This window comes from Micromys minutus (assembly GCF_963924665.1).
Source record: "Micromys minutus genome assembly, chromosome: 17".
Lineage (NCBI taxonomy): Eukaryota > Metazoa > Chordata > Mammalia > Rodentia > Muridae > Micromys > Micromys minutus.
Window position 1 is genome coordinate 19,502,216 of NC_137952.1, and position 25,336 is coordinate 19,527,551.

The 25,336-nt window shown below is 34.6% G+C and overlaps 1 protein-coding gene across 1 annotated transcript in view; it reads right to left on the minus strand.

Annotated features, from left to right (window-relative positions):
• The window catches only part of LOC308431910 (uncharacterized protein), a gene marked incomplete at both ends in the record, with an annotated part of 176,624 nt that overhangs the window by 133,383 nt on the left and 17,905 nt on the right, over positions 1-25,336 (minus strand). The window contains 4 exons of the mRNA XM_080931510.1: positions 2,941-3,007; positions 11,932-11,999; positions 14,675-14,747; positions 14,836-14,864. Of these exons, the coding sequence (XP_080787636.1) occupies positions 2,941-3,007; positions 11,932-11,999; positions 14,675-14,747; positions 14,836-14,864 (237 nt within the window). The remainder of the gene's footprint in view (positions 1-2,940; positions 3,008-11,931; positions 12,000-14,674; positions 14,748-14,835; positions 14,865-25,336) is intronic.

Here is a 25,336-nt window from a genome sequence, read left to right on the forward strand (position 1 = left end):
GGTTCCCGACCAACTCAGCAAATATAACAGGGGCTGTCCCTAGTGCTATTGCCCAGCTAGTGAATCTGTTCCCCTGAGTGGGCTAACTTATCTGGCCTCAGTGGGACTTTATGAAGCCATGGTGGTGAGATACCTGGTGGGAGGATCCCCTGAAAGGAAAAGGGAGAGAGGATGAGGGAGGTACTTTGTTTTTGAGAATTGGGAGGTTAGTGTTTGGGGTGTTAACTAATAATTAAGAAATAGCACACAGCTATAGAACCTCCCAAAATTAATTCTCTGAAGTCTTCTATTCATGAATGTTCTTCAAGAGCTAAATATATTCAATGAAAAAAGGACAGCCTCTTCAAAAAATGGTGCTGGCACAACAGGCAGTCAGCACACATAAGAATGCAAATCTATCCTTTCTTATCTCCTTGTACAAAGATCAGGTCCACATGGATGAAAGACCTCCATGTAAAAGCAGGCACACTGAAACTAAGAGAACAGAAAGTGGGGAAGAGCTTAAAAAACATATGGGCAGTCAAAAATATCCTGAACAGTCAGGAATTGACAAATGGGACCTTATGAAATTGCAACGCTTCTGTAAGGCAAAGGACACTGTCAAAAGGACAAAAAATCAAGCAACAGATTGGGAAAAGATCTTTACTAATCCTATATCTGATAGAGGGCTAGTATCCAATGTATAAAAAGAAGTCACTAAGTTAGACTCTAGATAATCAAGTAATCTTATTAAAAAATGGAGGACGAAGCTAAACAAAGAATTCTCAACTGAGGAATATCTAATGACTGAAAAACACCCAAAGAAATGGTCAACATCCCAAGTCATCAGAAAAATGCAAGTCAATCCAATTCTGAGATTATAGCACACACCTGTTAGAAAAACTAAGATTAAAAATTCAGGTGACAGCAGGCAAGGTTGTAGCAAAACAGGAACACTCCTCCACTGTTGGTAGGGTTGTAAGCTGGCACAACCACTCTGGAAATCAGTCCTGCAGTTCCTCAGAAAATTGGACATAGTACTACCCGAGGACTAAGCTAAACCACTCCTGGGAATATACCTAAAAGAAGCTCCAACATCCAACCAGGACACATATTCTACCATGTTCATAGCAGCCACATTTATTTATTTATTTATTTATTTATTTATTTATTTATTTATTTATTTATATTTTAATAACTATATAATAACCAGCAACTGTAAAGAAGCAAGATATCCTTCAGCAGATGAATGGATGCAGAAATTATGGTATATTTACACAGTGCAGTACTATTCAGATATTAAAAACAATGACGTCATAAAATTCTTAGGCAAATGGATGGAACTATCATCCTGAGTGACATAACCCAGTCAAAAAAAAAAAACTTTCTTGGTATTAACTCACTGATATGTGGATACTAGCCCCCCTCCCCTCCAAGAAAAAACCTTGGAATACCCAAGAAACAATTCACAGAACTTATGAAGCTCAAAGAGAAGGAAGATTAGAAGGTGGAGGCCTCAGTCCTGAGAAGAGATAACAAAACACTCATTGGAGGAAATAAGGAGACAAAGAGAGGAGCAGGGACTGGAGAAAAGATCATCCAGAGACTGCCTCACCAGGAGATTCATCCCCTCAGCAGCCACTAATTTCAAACACTATTGCTGATGCCAAGTAATGCTCACTGGCAGGAATCTGATATGGATGCCTCCTCAGAGGCTCTGCCAGAGCCATACTGATACAGAGGAGGATGCTTGCCTCTAAACATCGGACTGAACATGAGGACCACAATGAAGGAGCTACAGAAAGGACTGAAGGAGCTGAAATAGTCTGCAAACCCATGGGAAGAAAAAAATAAATAAACTAACCAAACCCACTACAGCTCCAAGGGACTAAAATACCAACCAATGATTTTGCATGAAAGAGACCCATGGCTTCAGGTGCATATGCAACAGAGAATGACCTTCTCTGACATTTATGAGAGGAGAGGACTTTGGTCCAGCAAAGGGCATTTTTCTAGTGTAGGTGAATGCTGAGATAGGAGAGGGAGGTTGGGAGAGGGATCACATTCATGGAGGCAGGGGGGGCAGAATTGGTGAGAGGCAGTAACATCTGAATTGTAAATACAGAGAATATCCAATAAAATAAAGAGAAAAAATATTTAAAATGTAAATACAGAAAATATTCAATAAAAAAATAAAATCAGGAAATTGAAATAAGAATGCCGTTCAAGCTTCTTAGTGAATATCTCTTTTCTACTTTATTAAATATTCATTCTTTATAAAACCCTATTGCAAAGAATTATATCCTTGTTTTTCTGTTTTTATTATTTTATGAACTTTTATGACCACTTAAATACTACCTATTTAGCATCTATACTTAAGGATACTAAAAATTAAACTGTGAAACCACAAATGTATGTATATCTGATAATACATGATTTGATTTATCTATGGTTCATGGAAACATAGTGTTCCTTGATGAAGCAGTTAATCCCTACCAAAAGTAATAAAAGATAGGGATTGTGTTGTAGTTCTTAGAACATGTACATTTTAAATGCACATTTTATTTTCATGCAACCTTATATTACCACACTGTGCTTAATTGACATACAAAAGTATTTTTCTCTTTCTTATGAACATCTGCCTCATGTCCAGGTATTTCATGCATAAATAGCATTTTCGTATTTTTATACCACCTTCATTATTTTATTTATATGTTAACATTTCTCTGTATTAAATGTATTAATGTGACTCATAATGCAAAACAGTTTTTAAACTATTATTTCTTGATATATTTTTAATGAATGATATGTTTTGCTTAATACTGTTCCTTAATCGCTTTTGGAAACAATCATTATCTCATTTTCTGTTATACATACATACATACATACATACATACATACATACATACATATATATATGTATGTATGTATGTATGTATGTATGTATGTATGTATACATACCTGTAGTCTGTCTGTTTGTATCATTTTGACCCCATTCAGGTGTTGCTTCAGAATGTCCATCATCACTCTGTGAAAGATGATCAGAGGTAACTTTGTTAAAACTGGTACCATCTATGAGTATCATAAATATCTTTTTATAATATCCCCAATCAAATTTCAAAAGTGCTCCTAAGGTTGAGAGACTGGTGAGTGGGAGATCTGGTCGGCCGGGGAACAGAGAGATCTCTGCGGAGTGCGCATGCGGGGCACACCCTCCAACCTGCCTGATCCGGGGACCAGGAACAAAACTTTGGAACCTCTGTTCCCACCCAGCGACCCTGAGGCATAGAACAGGGCTGGGCCCATCTGCCACCTGGAAGAGTGGAGATCCAGGGACAAAGACTAGATACAAGGGAAAGGTGACAACATATCACTGACAACAAAATGGCAAGAGGAAAGCGAAAGAGTATATCCCAAAAAAACCAAGACAACCTGGCAACACCAGAACCCAGCTCTCCCATAACAGCAAACATCAGAATTCCAAACACTCCAGAAAAAGAAGACGCAGACCTGAAATCATACCTCAAGATGCTGATAGTGATACTTAAAAAAAAAACGGGAGGAAAAGAAAAAAAGATTCAGAAGCTTTTAAAGAGGACACAAGAAAAACACTCAAAGAACTCAAAAAACTAAAGGAAAACAGAACCAAAGAAATAAAGGAATGGAAGAGGGAAATTAAAACGGAAATTGACACAATAAAGAAAACACTAAAAGAGATAACCCTAGAGGCAGAACACCAAAAAAAGAAATCAGGAGTCACAGAAGCAAGCATTTCCAATAGATTACAAAAGATCGAAAAGAGAATCTCAGGGGCAGAAGACAACATTGCAAACATAGACAAAACAGCCAGAGAAGATGCAAAAAACAAAAAGCACCTAACCCAAAATGTCCAGGAAATACAAGACACAATGAGAAGACCAAACCTAAAGATAATAGGAATAGAAGAGGGAGAAGAGTATCAACTATGAGGCACAGTAAATATCTTCAACAAAATCATAGAAGATAACTTCCCTACCATCAAGAATGAGATGACCAGGAGCATAAAAGAAGCCTTCAGAACTCAAAACAGGTTGGACCAGAAAAGAAATACCTCCCAACACACAATAGTCAAAATACCATGTGCCCAAAGCAAAGAAAGAATACTAAAAGCAGTAAGGGAAAAAGGTCAGGTAACATATAAAGGCAGGCCAATCAGAATCACACCCGATTTCTGAACAGAGACTATGAAAGCTAGAAGAGCCTGGACAGACATCATGCACACCCTAAGAGAGCACAAGTACCAGCCCAAGCTGCTATACCCAGCAAAACTATCAATCACCATCGATGGAGAGATGAAGATATTTAAAAGGCAAATCAAAATATACAAAATATCTGACCACAAACCCAGCACTACAACAAATTATAGGTGGAAAACCCAATACAATGAGGGAAAATACAGCCTAGTAAATACAAGAAAACTCCTAAACAAGAAAACTAAAAGAAGAAAAAGACACAGACACAACTCAACCCACAAAAGCAATAATGGCAGGAAATAGAAACAACTATTCATTGATATCTATTAACATAAATGGACTCAACTCCCCAATAAAGAGACATAGGCTATCAGACTGGATACATAAACAAAACCATCCTTTTGCTGCATACAGGAAACTCATCTCAGAGACAAAGACAGACACTATCTCAGAGTAAAAGGGTGGGAAAAAAAACTTCCAAGCAAACAGCCCCAAGAAGCAAGCTGGAGTCGCTATTCTAATATTGAATAAAGTAAATTTCCAACCAAAAGTTATCAAAAAAGATAAGGAAGGACACTTTTTACTCATTACCGTGGAAATCTGTCAGAAGGAAGTCTCAATTCTTAACATATATGCTCCAAATAAAAAAGCACCCACATTCATAAAAGAAACCCTACTAAAGCTCAAAAAATACATTTCACTCCACACAATAATAGTGAAAGACTTTAATACCCCACTCTCACCAATGGACAGATCATGGAAACAGAAACTGAACAAGGACACTGTAAAACTAGCAGAGACTTTGAACCAACTAGAATTAATAGATATGTACAGAACATATCATCCTAAAGTAAAAGAATACACCTTCTTAGCACCCCATGGCAGCTTCTTGAAAATTGACCACATAATTGGACACAGAACAAACCTCAATTGATGTAAGAAAATTGAAATACTCCCATGCATCTGCTCAGATCACCAAGATCTAAGGCTGGTCTTTAACAACAACAAAGACAACAAAAAGCCCAAATACACATGGAAACTAAACAACGTTTTGTTAAACAGTAGCAGGGTCAAAGAAGAAATAAAAAAAGGAATTAAGGATTTTCTAGAATTCAACGAAAACGAAAACACAACATACCCAAACCTATGGGATGCAATGAAAGCAGTACTGAGAGGAAAACTCATAGACCTAGTGCTTCCAAAAAGAAACTGGAGAGAGCTTACATCAGCAACCTGACAGCACAGCTAAAAGTCCTAGAACAAAATGAAGCAGATATACCCAAGAAGAGTAAATGGCAAGAAATAATCAAAATTAGGGAAGAAATAGACCAAATAGAAACAAAAAGAACCATTGAAAAAATCAACAAAACCAAGAGTTGGTTCTTTGAGAAATCAACAAGATTGATAAACCCCTAGCCAGACGAACTAGAGGGCAAAGAGAGAGTATCCAAATTAACAAAATCAGAAAGGAAAGTGGAGACATAACAACTGAAACTGAGAAAATTCAAGAAATCATCAGATCCTACATCAAAAACTTATACTCCACAAAATTGGAAAATCTGGAGGAAATGGACAAATTCCTAGACAGATACAAGATCCCAAAGTTAAACGAGGACCAAGTAAACCATCTAAATAACCCTATAACTCCTAAAGAAATAGAAGAAGTCATCAAAAGCCTCCCAACCAAAAAAAGCCCAGGTCCAGACAGGTTCAGTGCAGAATTTTATCAGATATTTATTGGGGATATAACACCAATACTCTCCAAACTATTCCAAAAGATAGAATCTGTTACAATGCTACCCAACTCATTTTTTGAGGCTACAATAACCCTAGTACCTAAACCACACAAAGACCCTACAAGAAAAGAGAACTTCAGACCAATCTCACTTATGAACATTGACACAAAAATACTCAACAAAATCCTTGCAAACCGAATCCAAGAACACATCAAAACGATCATTCATCATGACCAAGTAGGCTTCATCCCTGGGATGCAGGGATGGTTTAATATAAGGAAATCCATTAACGTAATCCACCATATAAACAAACTCAAAGAACAAAATCACATGGTCATCTCACTAGATGCTGAGAAAGCATTTGACAAAATTCAACACCATTTCATGTTAACAGTACTGGAAAGAACAGGAATCCAAGGTCCATATTTAACATAATAAAAGCAATATACAGCAAACCAACAGCCAACATCAAACTTAATGATGGGAAACTTTAAGTAATCCCACTAAAATCAGGGAATCGACAAGGCTGCCCACTCTCACCCTACCTATTCAACATGGTACTGGAAATCCTAGCTGGAGCAATTAGACAGCAAAAGGAGATCAAGGGGATACAAATCGGAAAGGAAGAGATAAAAACATCACTCATTGCTGATGACAAGATAGTGTACTTGAGTGACCCCAAAAATTCCACCAGAGAACTTATACAGCTGATAAACAAGTTCAGTAAAGTGGCTGGATACAAAATTAACTCAAACAAATCAATACCCTTCCTATACTCAAAGGACAAACATGTGGAGAAAGAAATTAGGGAAAAGGTACCCTTCACAATTGTCACAAAAACTATGAAATACCTTGGTGTGACTCTAAGCAAGTGAAGGACCTGTATGACAAGAACTTCAAACCTATAAAGCAGGAAATTGAGGAGGATCTCAGAAAATGGAAAGATCTCCCATGCTCTTGGATTGGAAAGATCAACATTTTAAAAATTGCCATCCTATAAAAAGCAATCTCCAGATTCAACGCAATCCCCATCAAAATTCCAACACAGTTCTTCATGGAATTTGAAAGATCAATGTGCAATTTCATATGGAACAACGAAAGACCTAGAATAGCAAAATCCATCCTCAACAACAAGAAAACATTCTCAGGAATCACTATCCATGACCTCAAGCTATATTACAAGGCAATTGTGCTGAAAACTGCATGGTACTTGTTCAGAAATAGGCATGTGGTTCAATGGAATATAAGAGAAGATCCAGAAATGAGCACTCACATATATGGTCACCTGATTTTTGACAAATAGCCGCAAATATTCAATGGAAAAAGGACAGCCTATTCAAGAAATGATGCTGGTCCAACTGGCATTCAACATGCAAAAGAATGAAAATAGACCCTTTGATCTCCTTGTACAAAGCTCAATGTAAGTGGATCAAAGATCTCCACATTAAAACAGATACACTGAAACTATTAGATGAGAAAGTAGGGAAAACTTTAGAACATATAGGCACAGGAGAAAATTTTCTGAACAAAACACCAATGGCTCAAGATCTAAGGTCAAAGATTAACAAATGGGACTTAATAAGATTGCAAAGTTTCCCTAATGCTAAGGACATTGTCAAGAAAACAAAACGGCAGCCAACAGAATGGGAAAAGATTTTTACCAACTCCACATCAGATAGAGGTCTAATGTTTAAGGTATACAAAGAACTCAAATAGCTAGACACCAGAGAATCAAATAATCCTATTATATAATGGGGTACAGAGCTAAACAAAACGTTCTCAGTTGAGGAATATCGAATGGCTGAGTAATATCTGAGGAAGTTCTCGACATCTTTAGCCATCAGGGAAATGCGAATCAAAACAACCCTGAGATTCCACCTCACACCAGTCAGATTGGCCAAGATCCAAAACTCAGAGGACAACAGATGCTGGCGAGGTTGCAGAGAAAGAGGAACCCTACTCCACTGTTGGTGGGGTTGCAAACTAATACAACCACTCTGGAAATCAGTCTGGAGATACCTCACAAAATTGGACATAATATTACCTGAAGACCCAGTATTCCACTTCTGGGCATATACCCCAGAGACACCTTAGAACACAACAAAGATATATACACCACAATGTTCATAGCAGCTCTATTTATAATAGCCAGAAGCTGGAAAGAACCCAGATGTCCTTCAGAAGATGAATGGATACAAAAATTGTGGTACATTTACACAATGAAATACTACTCAGCCACCAGAAACAATGACTTGACCAAATTCTTAAGAAAATGGCTACATCTAGAGAATATCATCCTGAGTGAGATAACCCAGTCACAAAAGAACAGACATAATATGCAGTCACTGATAATGGGATGCTAACATCAGAGGCTTGCACTGCCCCAGAAACAACTCATAGACTGTATGAAGTCCAAGAAATAAAGAAAACAAAATAAAACAAAACAAAAAAATCTTTATACAACAAGAAAACTTTGACTTATTTCCATGTTACATTTTGTTTCACATGTAATTTATGCTCATTGTAACTATTAAGTTTTCAATGCATATTATCAAACGTTTAAAAAATTAAGTACTGACTAAAAATATATTCATACAGTTTTATGTAAAAATTATTTTTAAATCTGAAAAAAAGTACTGATAAAAACGTATTGTATAATTTTATGCAAACAATGCTTAAAATCTGTACATTTATCTTTGTTTTGTAAAATAAAGTTGTTAACAAATCTATTGTTAATGGGTATATTAAAAAGTAATGTGTTGAAGAAAAAACACTTCAAAAACTAAATGCTTATGACTTTCTGGATCAGTATGTTTTTTATTGTCATAAAGCCAATGAGTCTGGAATCCATTCTGGGAAAGCAGGAGAAAACATGACATACAAACTTCTGTTTTCCTGAGTATTTCAGACAGAAGTGGATTCAGAAGGCCTAAATCCACTTTTTATTCTGCCAAATGTTCTTTTGGCAAATTGAATTTCGCACATATAATCCAGCCTTTAACATTTGTTTGTCATTTGATGTCGGAAGACATTAGGCAGAAAAGCATAAATAGAGTACTTAGATAATTTACACTCCTTAGATAAACAATAAGTCAGTATGTACAGCAAACAAGCGGTTGAAAATTCTAAAATTATTTATATTAAATGTTTATTATTAGAAAATAATTAAATCGCTGTACAAATGCTATATATTTTTGTATAGCTTAAGAAAATAGAAAGAAATTATAATGTGCAGGTATGAAAATAAGTTGTGATGCAGAGAGAGATTCTAAAAGCACAGGAATCCCTTGTAAGAAGAGAATCATGTGTGTGTGTGCGTGTGTGTGTGCGTGTGTGTGTGTGTGTGTGTGTGTGTGTGTGTGTGTGTATGCTTCCTCATCAATAATGTAAAATATGTCAAGCACTTATTGGAATGTTGAGTATAAATTAAAATGTCAAGATGTAATATGACTACTGATGCTTATTCTTTCCATTACCCACATCCTGTTCATCTCAGAATATATATGCTCAGGTGAGAAACAATTATCATCTACTGTTGTCTATATCTAGATTTCCCTCTGAGATAGTCCAGTGGGTAACACATCATCAACTTCTAGCTCCTATTCTGATCCATTCTTATAATTATCTTTAAAATAATACTACAAAATCACCCACTCACAGCATTATCCCAAACACAGACTTCTTCAATATTAGCTACATTAGCGTCAGATTGGCCAAGATTCAAAACTCAGATGACAGCAGATGCTGGCGAGGCTGCGGAGAAAGAGGAACACTTCTCCACTGTTGGTGGGGTTGCAAGCTAATACAACCACTCTGGAAATCTGTCTGGCGATACCTCAGAAAATTGGATATAGTACTACCTGAAGACCCAGCTATTCCACTTCTGGGCATATACCCCAGAGACACTTTAATACACTACAAAGATATATGCACCACAATGTTCATAGCAGCTCTATTTATAATAGCCAGAAGCTGGAAGGAACCCAGATGTCCTTCAGTAGATGAATGGATACAAAAATTGTGGTACATTTACACAATGAAATACTACTCAGCCACCAGAAACAATGACTTAACCAAATACTTAAGAAAATGGCTGCATCTAGAGAAGATCATCCTGAGTGAGATAACCCAGTCACAAAAGAACAGACATAATATGCAGTCACTGATAGTGGGATGCTAACCCCAGAGGCTTGCACTCCCCCAGAAACAACTCACAGACTGTATGAAGTCCAAGAAATAAAGAAAACAAAAAAAAAATATACATATATTTACAAAACAAGAACACTTTGACTATTTCCATGTTGCGTTTTGTTTTGCATGTACTTTACGCTTATTGTAACTATTAGGTTTTCAATGCATACTGTCAAGCCCTTGAAAAAAATCAAGTACTGACTAAAAAAAATATATTCACATGGTTTTATGTAAAAATTATTTTAATGTATGAAAAAACAGTACTGACAAAAATGTATAATTTTAAGCAAAAGATGTTTAAAATCTGTACATTTATCTTTGTTTTGTAAAATAAAGTCGTTTAAAAAAAAAAAGAAAAGAAATGTATATTTTGCATATGAACCACCTCTACTGATTTGTGTTTTCTACATGGACTTTCCTTCTTTCTCTATAACATGTCTTCTCATTTGGCATGCTCAATGTTTAACTATAAAGTACTATAAATCCTGATGTAAAATTCACAGGTGAATACATTGTTAAAATTTTTTAAATTCATTTTTAAATTTACAATAGTTATTCTAAACATATCTTTATAAACACAACTCTTGTGTGCTCTTATCTATATGAACTCTTTGTACTAAGTTCTGGGTTAATGCATTCTAGAATATACTGAAGAGACTAAATAACATTTCTCAGAGTTTCCATTTTTCCTCAGTCCTGTGAAGCTAAGTTGGATCTCTAGTATTTAGTTGGTTTTGTCATTGGAAAGTTGATACTTGGCTTGCTTTCTCTCTTTTTATGACTCTGCAGTGGCAGTCCCTGGGCTAGTGCACATGATGTTCACTCTGGTTCTACACTACACTATAATTCTCCTGAAAACATCTTCTCTGTGAAGTCAAAGTAAGTCTCCAGAAAGATTCCAAATCCCATAGAGTTGACAGCTGTTGAGGCCACTCAAATATCAAAAGCCATATTGTGGGAGGAAGAGTGGGAGGCACTGCGATTGATCATGTAATACAATTGAGCTGAAATGAGAAAGAGTGAAGAAACAACAGAAGACAAACAATAAAATTTAACACTGATATTCATAATATGTCACCACACCCTTGAAATGAGACAGAAGAGCAAACATCTAACATGGACCAAATAAAGCTACCACATTAACAGTTGCAGCCAATGGGGACGATAGAGGAATATCTGTAGGAAGTGAAGCGGGTTGCAACTTCATAGGAAGAACAATAATATCAGCCAACCAGACCCCCAAAGTGGGAACCCATGGTTCCGACTGGTTATGTAGCAGAGGACTGCATTATCTGGCTTTAGTGAGAGGGGAACCCGTTGGCCCTATAGAAGCTTAATCACCCAGGATAAGGGAACATTAGGTCACTAAGTCAAAGGTGGGTGGGTGGAAGAGTACCCTTATAGAGGCAGGAATAGTTAGGAGAGGATAGGGGTCTTGTAGAGAAGAAACTGGGAATGAAAATAATATTTGAATATAAATAAACAAAATAACTATTAAAAACAGAAAAAAAGAAGTTGCAGCTCTTTAGTCATTAAGATGAAATGTGATCATGTCTTTTTAATTCACAAGAATGATGTACAGAAAATAGCACAGACTATATTTGTAACAAATTTTTAATCAAAATTTGAAGATAACATTTGAATATATATTAGTATATATTTTAAGAATATTCTATTCTTTATAATTCGTGAACATTTTAAACATTTGGTAGCTATGGCTGGGTACTTTAAATGTATATAATACTATGTAAATAAATTAAAAAGTAGTAAACAAACAAGAAATATCTTCATACCACTGACTGTTTATCTTCATTGTCACAGGAAAATACTTCCTCCAGTGACTCAATTTCTATGTCTGACTCTGTAGGTAAATATATTGAGTTAACTTATGAAGAATTATTATATTTTAAAACCAGTCTTTTATAACAGCAGATAAGTATGTACAATTATTAATAATGTTTCAAGTAAACAATTTCAACTCTGTATAATAGTTTAAGTATATAGCTGGCTGTCTATATTCTTAAAGACACTTTGGGCCTGCTGTGGGCTTTTGAAACCTCAAAGCCCACACTTAATAAGAGTCCTCTAATAAGGCCAAACCTACTCCAACAGGGACACATCAACAAGGCCACACCTACTCCAACAGGACCATGCCTCCTCCACCAATGCCATACCTACTCTTACCTAAACTGACCACCAACTAGAAACTGGGAATTCAAATATAAGAACCTATTTCAGTCATTCTCATTCAAGCCATAACAAATGTAGTCAAAGTACAATTACACATGTGTATAAAATTACCTTTATGAATCCCATCTCTATGTACAATAAAGATACTTCAATAAAATACATACACCTAAAACCGAGCAAGATACAAACTATGATGGGGCTTGTTGTATTTACATTAGGTTGCACATTTCAGCTTTGCTCAAGGTTTAGTGTGTGTAGAACATTGCCTGGCATGCTCACTGATAGTCAGCTCTAGGATCCAGCTTTGATAAATAGACACATTGCAGGTTTTTTGACACCTGTGACCCCAAGGTCTTGCTTTAACAAATTATGAGTTTTTCCTTTAATTATAGAATTGTCTTTAAAATAAAACAATAAACATAAATACAGTGGTTCCCAGCCTGGCAGTACATCAGACGTCCCAGTCTTGGGCTCAGCAAACTGCTCCAGGAGATTTTGGTTGACTATCAAGTTGGTCAGCAACTGGCTCAGTAATCAGAAGCCCTGTCTAGAAAGCTGTGACACATTTCCTCTTGATTCTGTATGATGTCATAATTAGTAACCAAGCCCATGTCAAGTAGAAGCAATACCAACAAAACATATCTATTAAGTTTCTTCATCTTTCATTGTTTAGCCACCAAGACAAGAATGGTGACTCTCAGGATGACCAATGGAACTCTGGTCTCCCTCATTAACCCCAAGACTGTGGAATGTAGGACGACTCCACCAGAGCAGTGCTCAAAAACACCCCCAATTATTTGTAATTGACTAACTATTCAATAGTTCATTTAAAAAATATCAATAAGTGGCAACATGTTCAATGTACTCAAGCATTAAAAAGATCTATCTATACATTCAACCACTGTATCTAAATAAACATACCTACAGAAAGAATCCTATTTCATATCAGTGAATGGTTTAAGATGGTAGAATAAATTTTTTTTCATAGTACATATTAAAATACTTGTTTACCCATTTCTTGACAGAAACAGCTGATAATCTATTTCTGGGTAATAAAACTGTTTCTCACATTTGAGAAGTTTATACATTCTGTCATAAATGTTTTGAAATTTAGGCCTCAGTCTTATGCACAAAAAGTTCTGTAAATCTAGCTCTCTCTACAAAGTAAACAAGCATTGTTTGTTATATGTCTTACTACTCTATTGACTTTTCTCCCTATAATTACATTATGTGTTCCTACCTCTTACTTCTGAACTAAAGATTATCTTCCTTATATTATCATTTTTAGTACATTTTTATTTACTTATATTGCAAATGTTGCCCCCAATTCTGAGCCACCCTTTTCAAGTTCTTCATTCACTCCCATTTGCTTATCCTGTAGAAGCTTTGCTATCTTTTTACAAGTATTTTTTCTTGATTTTTACTCAATAAGTATTTGTAGGTGATTCAAAATATTTTGACATTAGAAGACACAATGTAAATTAATCATTAGTGGAGGCTTATAATAAGTAGTCAATGTCTAATATGGCAATAGGTGATGAGCTTAGGCAAAGGAATGACAATGACGTGACAAGAATAGGAAGATCAGAAGCAGGCAATCATAGTTAAATGGATTTGTGGTTGTATCTGGGACTGTTCTGAGGAAAGCATGCCATGGAATTAATAGTGTCAGGAAAAGACACCGATAGAGAGAAGTATGAGAAGAGCTCCGGTTAGCCCACAATCAGACTATTACAAAGAGCCTCTTATGGAGCTTCGGGTCACTTTCACGTAGGTGTTACAAACCATAATTCAGATTCATGTTTGCAGTGGAAACACATCATTCGTAAAGTGGTCTCACCTGGAAATGAGGCTCCCAGGATAAATGCATGTGTAGTAGAATAAAAATATATAATTCAAGTCTACACTGCAGAGTTACAATTCCTGACAGTGAAATTCTTGATTTTCATCAGTTCTTATCTATGACATCTATGGTAGGAGAGGCACTTGGTCCTGTTGAGGTTTTCGACCCCAGAGAAGGGGGATACTAGTGTGGTGAGCCAGGAAGAAGAGGGTGGGTAGGTAGAGGAGCACTCACATAGAGTCAAAGGGGAAGGGGGAGAAGGGGAATTGGATGAAGAGTTTATAGATGGGTAACCAGGAAAGGGATATCATTTGAGATGGAAATGAATAAAATGATTAATAAATAAAGTATACTGAAAAAAGTTTATTAAATATGATGTTCACTAAATATTATACCTCAAATGTATGTCATGTCGTGTCATATAAATCTTTAACTTAGGGAGGAATGCAAGCATGTCAAACATTTTAATGAATTTTTATTCAAATGTATTTGTTGTCACTTACCTATTATGAAATGATGTGATTCTGTCATCTTTTCTACTTCCTTCAGAAGGGGCCCTTTCCCTTTGGTGGAAGACTAGATTGATTTAAACACAGGGTACTTAAATTTTGTATAATTCAGATGACACATAACTAATGATTAAAATATAAACAGGAATAATTACCTTCAAGGTAGGATTCCTCCAAACTTGAACTTAAAAGCAAAAGGGAATATAATCAAGGTGTTATTTTAAATTTTAATTATAATATAATTAACAAAATAATTGTGTCAGGCATGGACTTCCAGAAGGTTAATATGTCTCCTGGAGAGTCAGCTTAGGGAGATATATTGGAGCAAAGTTCACAATGATTGAAAGGTTGTAGCAAGAAAGGCCAAAAATATCTAGTGTAGTAGATATATTTGAAAATGTAGAGATATTTGAAGAAGACATTTGCTGGTAGGCCCCAAAGGTTATTGCAGAGGAAGAGAATAGAGGGTCTATATAAGAGAAATTGCACATATAAATCAATGCGAAGCCTGGTGAGGCAGTGTGTATCTGTGATACCACTACATCAATTATGAAATGGCATTTGAAAATAGGAAACTCTCTGGAAGTTCATGGGCCAGTTACCCTGGCATATGTAATAGTGAACAAGATACCCTGCTTCAAACAATCTAGAAGGCAAAGAACTAAAACTGAGGTTATCTTGTGGCCTAAATATGTGTATCATAGCACTACTATTTACATATTCACAAACAGTAAACATTCACACACACATATGCACACCATATGTTTACACTCTATGCACACAAATATTGAAACGTTTGGACATTGGAGCTATAAGCGACCTCCCATTTGAAATTGAGATTGATTACCCTGACAATAGGCACGGTGTGAATGAGAATACCACAGATACATATGATGAGAGATTATTTTAACAAAATATAAAGTATATGAAATGGATTAGAAGTCAGTGAATTAGAAGTTACTATGAATACAGTATGTATGCAAACATGATTTATTCCTATATGAAAAATGTAACACGCTTGTAATACTCGTGATTACTTTAACTACTTAAGCACTTTATTTGTATTAGAACTGGGCTCTGACATTCTGATATTAACTGCTATTTTAAATGAATAGCATTAAATCATATCTGTGTCTCTTTCTCTCTCTCTCTCTCTCTCTCTCTCTCTCTCTCTCTCTCTCTCTCTCTCTCTGTATGTGTGTCTGTGTTAGAGAAGGGGGGTAGAGGGAGATCTTGTGTAGGGTGTTGCATATGTGCCAGATGACCTCAGAAATTCTATCTACACTCATCCAATACTGAGCTTACTAGCATGAAGGTTTTTACATAGGATCTGTGCTCAATCTCATATCCCAGTTTTTCCATAACAACCACTTCATTGACTGAGCTCTGAACTCAGCACTGTTACATTTCTTTCTCTGAACTTTTCTCTCCCATAGCATCCTATGTTGAGGTAATTCATCTTTAATTTCCAGGGTACTCTGCTTCTAGTATATACTAAGCTCATAAGTTGTTAATGCCCTTATAAAAATATAAAGACATATTTGATTCCTTGAATAAAAACACAGAGAAAATTTATGTATGCCAATGAATAACTAAATATAAAAATCAGAATTAGAATGAAAGCCTTAAGAGTGAAAACTATAAGATAGTAAAACAACACAGCATGTCAATTTATATTTATAGCGTTAACTTTTTATTCTCAAAGCCAATATACATTTTATAGGAATTCAAGTTTGACAGATTAAGCAAATAAGGGAAACAGTTTTTAATTTTTTTTATAATTCCTACTACAGACCTTCTACATGGCAGTCCTAGAGCTGTAATTAAAGTAGTATATAAACTTGACTAAAATGAAGCTGCAGAAAATCACGAGTGTAGTCCAACTTGATTTTGTGGGTATGTTCTATCTTCATTGCACAAGAAACTACCCTATAAATGGAATCAATGTAAAACCCTGACCTCTCAGAGACATTTGCTTCAGGCCCCCACAGAGGTAAGAACTTAGGAAGATCTGCCACTGCCATTGCAAGTCAAGACAGAAAACCCTAACAAATATGGGGAGTCTCGACACGGCGTTTGGGGTGGAGACATAAAGGAACTCTTGGGTGACATAAAATTTAGAATTTTAACACCTGCTCATCTCCTTCTTGCACTTTCTGTTCTCCATGTAGCTTTTCACCTTTCTACTATTCATCACTCTTTAATATTCCTCAACTCTAAAAATACTCACACACCACTTAAACATCTTATATCAACCACTGTTGAAAAGGTTTCCTTCAAACTTTCTATGCCCAAACCAGAAAATCCTACATCCATTTAACATGTCGTATGTTTTAATAAACATTCCACGGGTTACTTTTAGTGGCAAGAAAATAATTCCTATCCCCCTAGTTATATTTTATTTCAGTCTTTGTTAGGTATATTAAAATTTTTATTGTCTATGTAGTGTACATGCCTATGTATGAATGCATTTGTATATATGTGTATGCACAAAGAGGCCAGAAGAGGACAACAGGAAATCTTAAATATCCCTATTTGTGTTAGTCCAATAACACAAGAACTATCCCTGAATTTGGAGCTAGACAAGTAGTCAGAATATCTCAGTGATTTCCTGAAACTTTCCAAGAGTTCTGGGTTATAATATTGTGACCTTGCTTGTTCAACATACACAGACTTTTTAATTTTAATTGTTACACATAAACACTTATGTGTGTGCATATATATTCCTAAATACATAAAAAACAATGTAAGATTCTCTCTATCTCTCTCTTTCTCTCTCTCTCTCTCTCTCTCTCTCTCTCTCTCTCTCACACACACACACACACACACACACACACACACACACACACACACACACACATATATATATATATATATATATATATATATATATATATTCCACTAAATGGCCTTATACAATTATATCTCTCACCTTTGTCTTGACTGAATCCTGTTTTCTTTCTTCTTTGATCTGTAATCATTGAGAAATGAATAGACAGAGTAATAATTTCGAAATGATTTATAAACCAGTGATCTTTTCCCTACATAAGCATTATCATGTCTATATTCTTCAGTTTAAACATCTTACATTACCTTGATCCACTAGTGTAATTCTATATATTACACATAAATTAAAGTGTAATCAGCTTTCAGTGGTGAAATAGGACTATTAACAACATAAACTGATTATTCACTTTAATATTTTGGGAACTTGGAGAGTATAAGATCCATGTTATATTTATTAAAATTCACATTTATTTTTCAAAGAATGAACTCAAATGTGCTTTATTTCTGATCATGTTTTGTTTTGGTTCATTATATTTGTTCTCAAAGCACATTCACAAAACAACCACAATATTCAGTACTTACTTACTCACTGAAGACACTATTACTGATGCTACATGTGCTCATACAAAGAGACCTATCAAAACTGCTCTCTGAAAGAACCAGCTAAAAAAGCCAGATGCAAATATTTTTAATTTAGATGCAAACTTAACTAATAGAAGCTGGTCACCCCTGTGGTTGAATTTGTGCAAAGCTGGAAGAAACTGAGGAGGGAAACCTTATAGGAAATTCATCAGTCTCAATTAACCTGGATCTCCAAGATCTCTCAAACACTGAGTCACCAACTAGGAAGCATACACCAGCTGATATGAGGTCCCCGACACATATACAGTAGAAGGCTGTTGGGTCTGTACTCCGAGAATGTGCACCTAATCCTCAAGAGACTCGAGACCTCAGAAAGTGAGGAGGGCTGGTGGGGTAGGGGTCGGGACTGAGGGTGGGGAGTGGAGACATCGTCATTGAGGGGGTGTGGGGGATGGAGGCTAAGATATGGGATGTAGAATAGTCAGAGTGTGGACCTGGAGGGAGATAAAGTCTGGAATGTAATAAAAGATTAAAGAATAATAATAATTAATATTTTTCTTAAGTTGGTTTCACCTCCGGTTTAAAAACAATGTTGCAGGGGGCCGCGGGCAGGGGCGGACAGGCGGGGGACCAGAAAAAAAAAAGAAAAAAAAAAAACAATGTTGTATATTTCTCTTTTGCTGATGTTTGAAATTATTAAGAGAACCAATAGGTTATGCTTAAGATAATTAAATCAGCATTTCTTGGGTCCAGCAACCCATGCAGAAGCTGTGATGTAGACTTTATTCTCAGTAAAGATGTACAAAGCCATCCAAAATCTTCTGACTGTGTCTGACAAAATTTTCCAATGACCTTTAGTTTTTTTCCTTCTTAAACTTCTATTATACAATGTATTCTTTCAAAATGTAAGTTTCCCTTTCTACTTTTATTATTTTATAGGATTTTATGACTACTCCTATCATTTGAATTCATTGGTATTATGTAATCATCTAAATGTTAAAACCTTCAACCTAAACACATATAAAAGCTTTAGTCCTTGTTTTAATTAGTTATTCCTTCACAAGAGTGATTTTTATAATATTTCTTTATTCCTACCTTGAACTTTTCTTGCTGCATTATTTTGTTTTCTTTCATGAAATTTCCTAGGTAAAAGACCCTTACCTCTCTGTGAAAGATAATCAGAGGCACTAGTTAAAAGTTGCATCAATATGAGTTTTCTGCTTTTCAGCTATTTCAGAAAAAGATAGCTGCTTTTCAAATTTTAATGGCAAGTAAACTGAAATTTAGTGAAAAATTTGTGTTGAAAAAGAAAACATGTGGCAATAAAATGGAAAATGCATACCTTTATTGATTCTACTCATTACTACCACAAAGTCAAATTACATAACTTGGTCATGGAAGGCCAGGGATGTATATACAAGATTGTTATATATATATATATATATATATATATATATATATATATATATATATATATATATATATATATATATATATATATATATATATTAAGTAAGATTCCCAAAAGAAACTTTGTAGTTCATGTTTGCTAATATTTCATTTTACTTATACAATTTAGCATTTGTCATCTTCATAATATCCACTGGCAGAAATAATGCATCTGCTTCTCCTAAGGATGCATGTTTTTAATCTTAGCACTCATGACTAAGAGGTAGGTGTGTCTTTATGTTTGACATCAGACTGGTCTACAGAAAGAGTTCCAGGATACCCAGAGATACAAAGAGGCATCTTTATTCAAAACAAACCAATAGAAAAGAAGGAGAGGAGAAAATGAGACAAGGAGGAGAAGGAGAAGGAGAAGGAGAAGGAGAAGGAGAAGGAGAAGGAGAGGGAGAAGAAAGCTGCTGCCTAGGTTGCTTTCTTCTTTTCCTTTCCTCAGTCTCAGTGACACCTATTGGCTAATACTTGTGGCATTCTTTCTAGTTCTACATTGCACTGTCAATATTCTCAAAGAAACTCCATTCAGAGAAGTCAAACATGCATGCAAAAGGAGATTATACATATAATAAGAAGGACAGTAAAGATTATTAATCACAGCTTTTAGGAAACAAACACCAAAAGCTCTCCAGGAGAAGAAAAAACTTTGCTACAAACACACTAGGATTAATTAGGCAACTCAATCACTTCCCTCAATGGAGAAAATAAAGAACTGTAGATTCCAAAAGTAAATAAAAACTAGCATTAATGTTCATAATTAGTAACCCCATACTTGAAGGTGAAACATAGTCCTTAGTCATGAGCCAAATACTTGCAGCTGCTGAGTCCATAAGTTGAAACTTGATCTTACATATTCATTCTACTGGAAGGATACATTGGAAATACCAGAGACTATATTTGGAACATTTTTTTCACAGTCCAAAGAGGGAATTTTACCTTTAAACTAGCATAGATTTTAATAATATGCTATGTCTTGTAATTGGCAAAATTGCTCCAAACATTGACAACTAAGTTTAGAAAAGGGAACCAAATATGCAACTCCTTTTTGTGTAAGGCCATGTAATTAAATAAAATCAAAGAACACTTAATGAAATAATTGAACTATCTTCATACCAGTGGTTGAATATTTTCACTGTCATCAGAGATATTCTTTTCTAGTGATTCAGTAGTAAATATGTCTGATTCTGTTGACAAATAGTTATTATTTAGTTAAGATATGAAAGATTATATATCTATGTATGTATATTTTTAACAACTTTATTATATAAAGCCATTAAAATAATATTTTTCTCAAACAATTTTTTCTAATTAAGTGTAATATTGAGCTAGATATTTGTATTCTCTGAGCTATTTCTAGTTGGCTAACTATTCAGTAGTTGACTTACACAGGCAGTAAGATGGCACAAAGATATGCACACATCTCAAAGATCCATCATTAAACTTAGCCATACTTAAGAATAAACCCTTAGAAAATATTTCAGAAATGATACCTACTAACAGCTTCACATTACATACTAATATCTAATGAATAAATTTAAACACCCTAACTGTTGACATCCCTTTACAAAAAGAACTAGTAATTGAATTATTTATAAGCCATATTGTTTATCACACATATAAAGCTTCTGTACACTATTGGGAGTTTCATCATTCACGAATGACTGCAATATGGGAAGTCTTTCTAGACTGATTTTTTCTTACCTAAATAAAAGCCTTTGTTTTCTTTAGCCCAATTGCTTCTTTATCATAATTTCTTCTAGAAATATTTATCTATTCAATGTCTTTCCTTCTCATTCCCACACTAGCTCTAATACTTTGCATCAAACATGTGTAAACTGACCAATCTCTTGACTTCATACCAAAATCATTAATACTTAGCCAAATATATTAACAGTTAAGGTAAATATTTATGGTTGTTTTGGAACATCTATTTAATATGAGAGAAAATAATAGATAAGTTTGAAGAGGTGTAAGACAGAAAATTAGGAGACCATCATATTGTCATCATTGAGAAAAATAAAAGAATTTTAATAATATTAGGATTTGTCTAGAAATATATTAATTTCTCAGAAGAATTGTTATCAGTTAAGTTGTATCAGAGGGAAGGTGACACACAAGACCTTTACATCAAACTAGCCAAAATCCTTCCATTGATAGGAAATTCTCCAATGAGACTAGGGGGAGGATCAAAAGAAATGAAAGTAGTGTGAATGCTTTAATTTATGCTAAAGCATAGATTGCAACACTGTATGATTCACCTGTAAGTGTTGACTCCTCCTCTGATTCCAATTTGTCATATGCAATAGAATCTGCCTTTTCAGTGCCATGCTGTATAGCATTAGAAATGATGATTAATAACTTCCGTCTTTCATGCAGTATGAAATTAATGATATAAAGTGTATGCTATTACCTTTGATGTGAGATGTTTAACAGAGGAGTCTAAAATATCAAAAAGATAAATTACCAGTCATATTTCACTACAATATTAACCATGAAAATTAAACAATCTAAGTGGGACAAAATTCTCATAAGTAGCTTTGGGAATGATAATTTACAATTTGCGGTTGCTAGAATTTCTTATTGATTGCTCTATTTTGGTTGAGTTAGAAAGGAAATATATTTGGGATATATTGAAAAAGTAAGATCATAAGATGAAAATATAAAACAAATTCTATAAAATATTTACTATATGGCACAATTTTGGTACTGAGTAAATGAGTTGAACATACATTTAATTCCCAATACTGCATTATTGTAGCATGTGAGTATTAAAGCAGTTGAACACAGGCAATACTCATATTGGGAAATTAGCTCTCATTTCAGACATTGGACACATATCTGATTTCAAATTTACAATATTGCATAATCTGTTTTCTGATAATTTCTACAAAGAATTACTAATATTGTCTTATATATTTTTTCTCACTACTTTATTTTAAAAAAGAGAGATACATGGAGAGATTTTTAAAAGCATTTTGGCATAACACTTTTTGAATATTTTTGACATTACTTAATTTTTTTGGTGGTTTGATAGTATGCATCGAAATTCCACTAGTTACCATAAACATAAAGTACATGTAGAACAGAATGTAATATGGAAACCGTCAGAGTTTTTTGGTGTGAATAGATTAAACACAATGATCTTTGAATACTAAAAATTGCCACAAGGCTATATTCTTATCTCTTGGATTACTAAGGATTTAAGGTCCAGGTGTATCACACTCTGAGAGGGCGCTATACACTTTATTATTATTATTATTATTATTATTATTATTATTATTATTATTATTATTATTATTATTATTTTACTTAAGAAGGACTGAGGCTTTCACTTTTTTGCCTTTGTGTTTCTTGAACTTCATATGGCCTGTGAGTTGTTTCTGAGGTGTTCAGAGTTTTTATTTGTTTTTCCTGTTTTCCTCTTCCATGACTGCAATTTTCATACTCACAGTGAAGGCAAATATATTCTTTCCTTTGATACTCTTGCATCATCACTAATAACACAAAGGCTCCCTGTCTATCTTTACCTAAAAATTAGTATAGTGTGGATACACAGAATGTAGCTGATTGTCATTTCCTGGAAAAAAATATATATAAATGTAGAATTTCTTTTTTGTAAAACTGAACAAAATAATCTGCTTTTAACATTGACCCCAAATTTCAATAATTTTGATAAATACTGGTTTCTATAATGTCTTTTTCAACATCTTCCTGCCTCAGCTTATGTTTGGACTCTGAATAGTAGTTCTTATCATGTCTTCTAATGACTTCCTAAACCTTCTGTAACTAACACTATTATTTGTTCTTGGCCAATCCTATTATTTTATCCTATATCAGCCATCAGCTGCAGCTTACATGACACTGACCACCACCGTGTAAAACTGACTACACAGTGCTTATATTTATCACAGTAGAGTGGGCATGCTTCTGCATGATAAAGTTTTTCAGACATTAATGCAACAGGAAGATCTTGAGGAAGAGTTGAGAATTTTTTTCTACTTCTCAGTTGACACATAAAGGAAATATTTTATTTTTTAATATTATTGACCACTAGTATCTTTGCTTTCTACTCTGTACAATAAAATATTTTCCAATTGTTCTTTATTTCTCTTGTTTATTTATTTATTTGTTAGTTTATTATTTCCCTCTTTATTATTGCTGTTGTTATTATTATTTCATTTCTTTATTCCCTTTTTCTCTTTGCCTTTATATTACTCATTTCTTGTATTTTTTTTTATTTCCCCAGAGTTTTCATATTAAAATGTCATGAACTGCCTACCATAATTAAATTTCTTTGATGACGTCTGTCATTTTTACCTGTTGTTACAAAATATATTGATGAGAGATAAAATTGGAGGCATTTCACTTCTTTTTCTTTTTATTCATTAAAAAAAAAAACAATTCTTTGGCCACTGTACTTTATCAGTGTTCATAGTATAAGTAAAAATTATGTGGCACAACGTTTTAATAGAATATAGTTCTTACCATCTACTGTTTCTTTTGGTTCATTCTTTTCTCCTTGATATTTAGCCCCACACACAATCCTAGGACATGTAGTGAGAGCATTCTTAGAAATATCCTGCTAAAATCAATGCCAAAAGTATAGGAATTACTTTTATTCATTTTAAAATGTGCAAAACTATACATAAAATAAGAGAGTAGTTAAAAATACAATTATTTCAGTAGCAAACCTTATGCATGTTGCCTAGATTCTGTCTGTTTCTCACCACTATGTAAAACAAACCTGGATGTTTACAAGAGACATTCGCATAGGTAATATGCTTCCTTGTACATATTTTATAAAGAAGTTAACCTTAGATTGCCATCCTCTTACATTTCACTTTGAAGATTAGCATTCCTTTAAAAAAATAATTTATCTGTAAACACCCACAATGAAAAAAAATCAACAAAATAAAACCAAACTACTTCAAGTCTCACAATTTTCCCTTTCCATAATTTGCCAATCGAAACATAAAATTAATTTTACAAACAATATGTTTTTCCAATATCTGGAATACTTCTTAAATTTACATATTTTTGTTTATATTGGATATTTTATGTATTTACATTTCAAATTTTAATTCTTTTTACAACGTTTTCCATTCTCTTCCACCCTCCCCCTGCTTCTATGAAGATGCTCCACTCTCACCACCCACTCCCTCCTCAATAAATTGGCCTTCTGCTACACTGGAGTAACAAACCTTCACAGGGCCAAGGGTTTCTTCTCCTGGTGATGGCAGACAATGACATCTCTGACACATATGCAGCTGGAGCAATGGGTCCCTCAACTTGTACCCTATGTTTGTTGGTTTAGTCCTGAGGAGCTCTCAGGGGGGTGGGGGCGAGGATCTGGTAAGTTGATATTGTTTTTTTTTTTTTTCTATATTGTTGCAAACTCCTTAAGGTCCATCAGTCCTATCTCTACCTCTTCCATTGAGGTCCCTGGGCTCAGTCCAACGATTAGCTGAAAGCATCCTAATTTGTATCAGCAAGTCTCTAGCAGAGTCTCAAGGTAAACAATGATATCAGATTCCTGTAAGCAACAGGTCTTCAAAGACCTCCACATAAAACTAGGAATCCTGAAACTAATAGAACAGAAAGTGGGGAAGAGTATAGAACACATAGGCACAGGGGGAATTTTTCTAAACAGAACACCAAGGGGTGATGCTATAAGAACAAGAATCTGTAAATGGGACCTCATGTTATTTTAAAGCTTCTGTAAGACTAAGGACACCGACAAGAGGAAAATGGCAAGAAAAGATTGAGTAAAAAGATCTTTACATACAAGAGAGGGTTAATATCTAATATATACAAAGAACTCAGGTTATT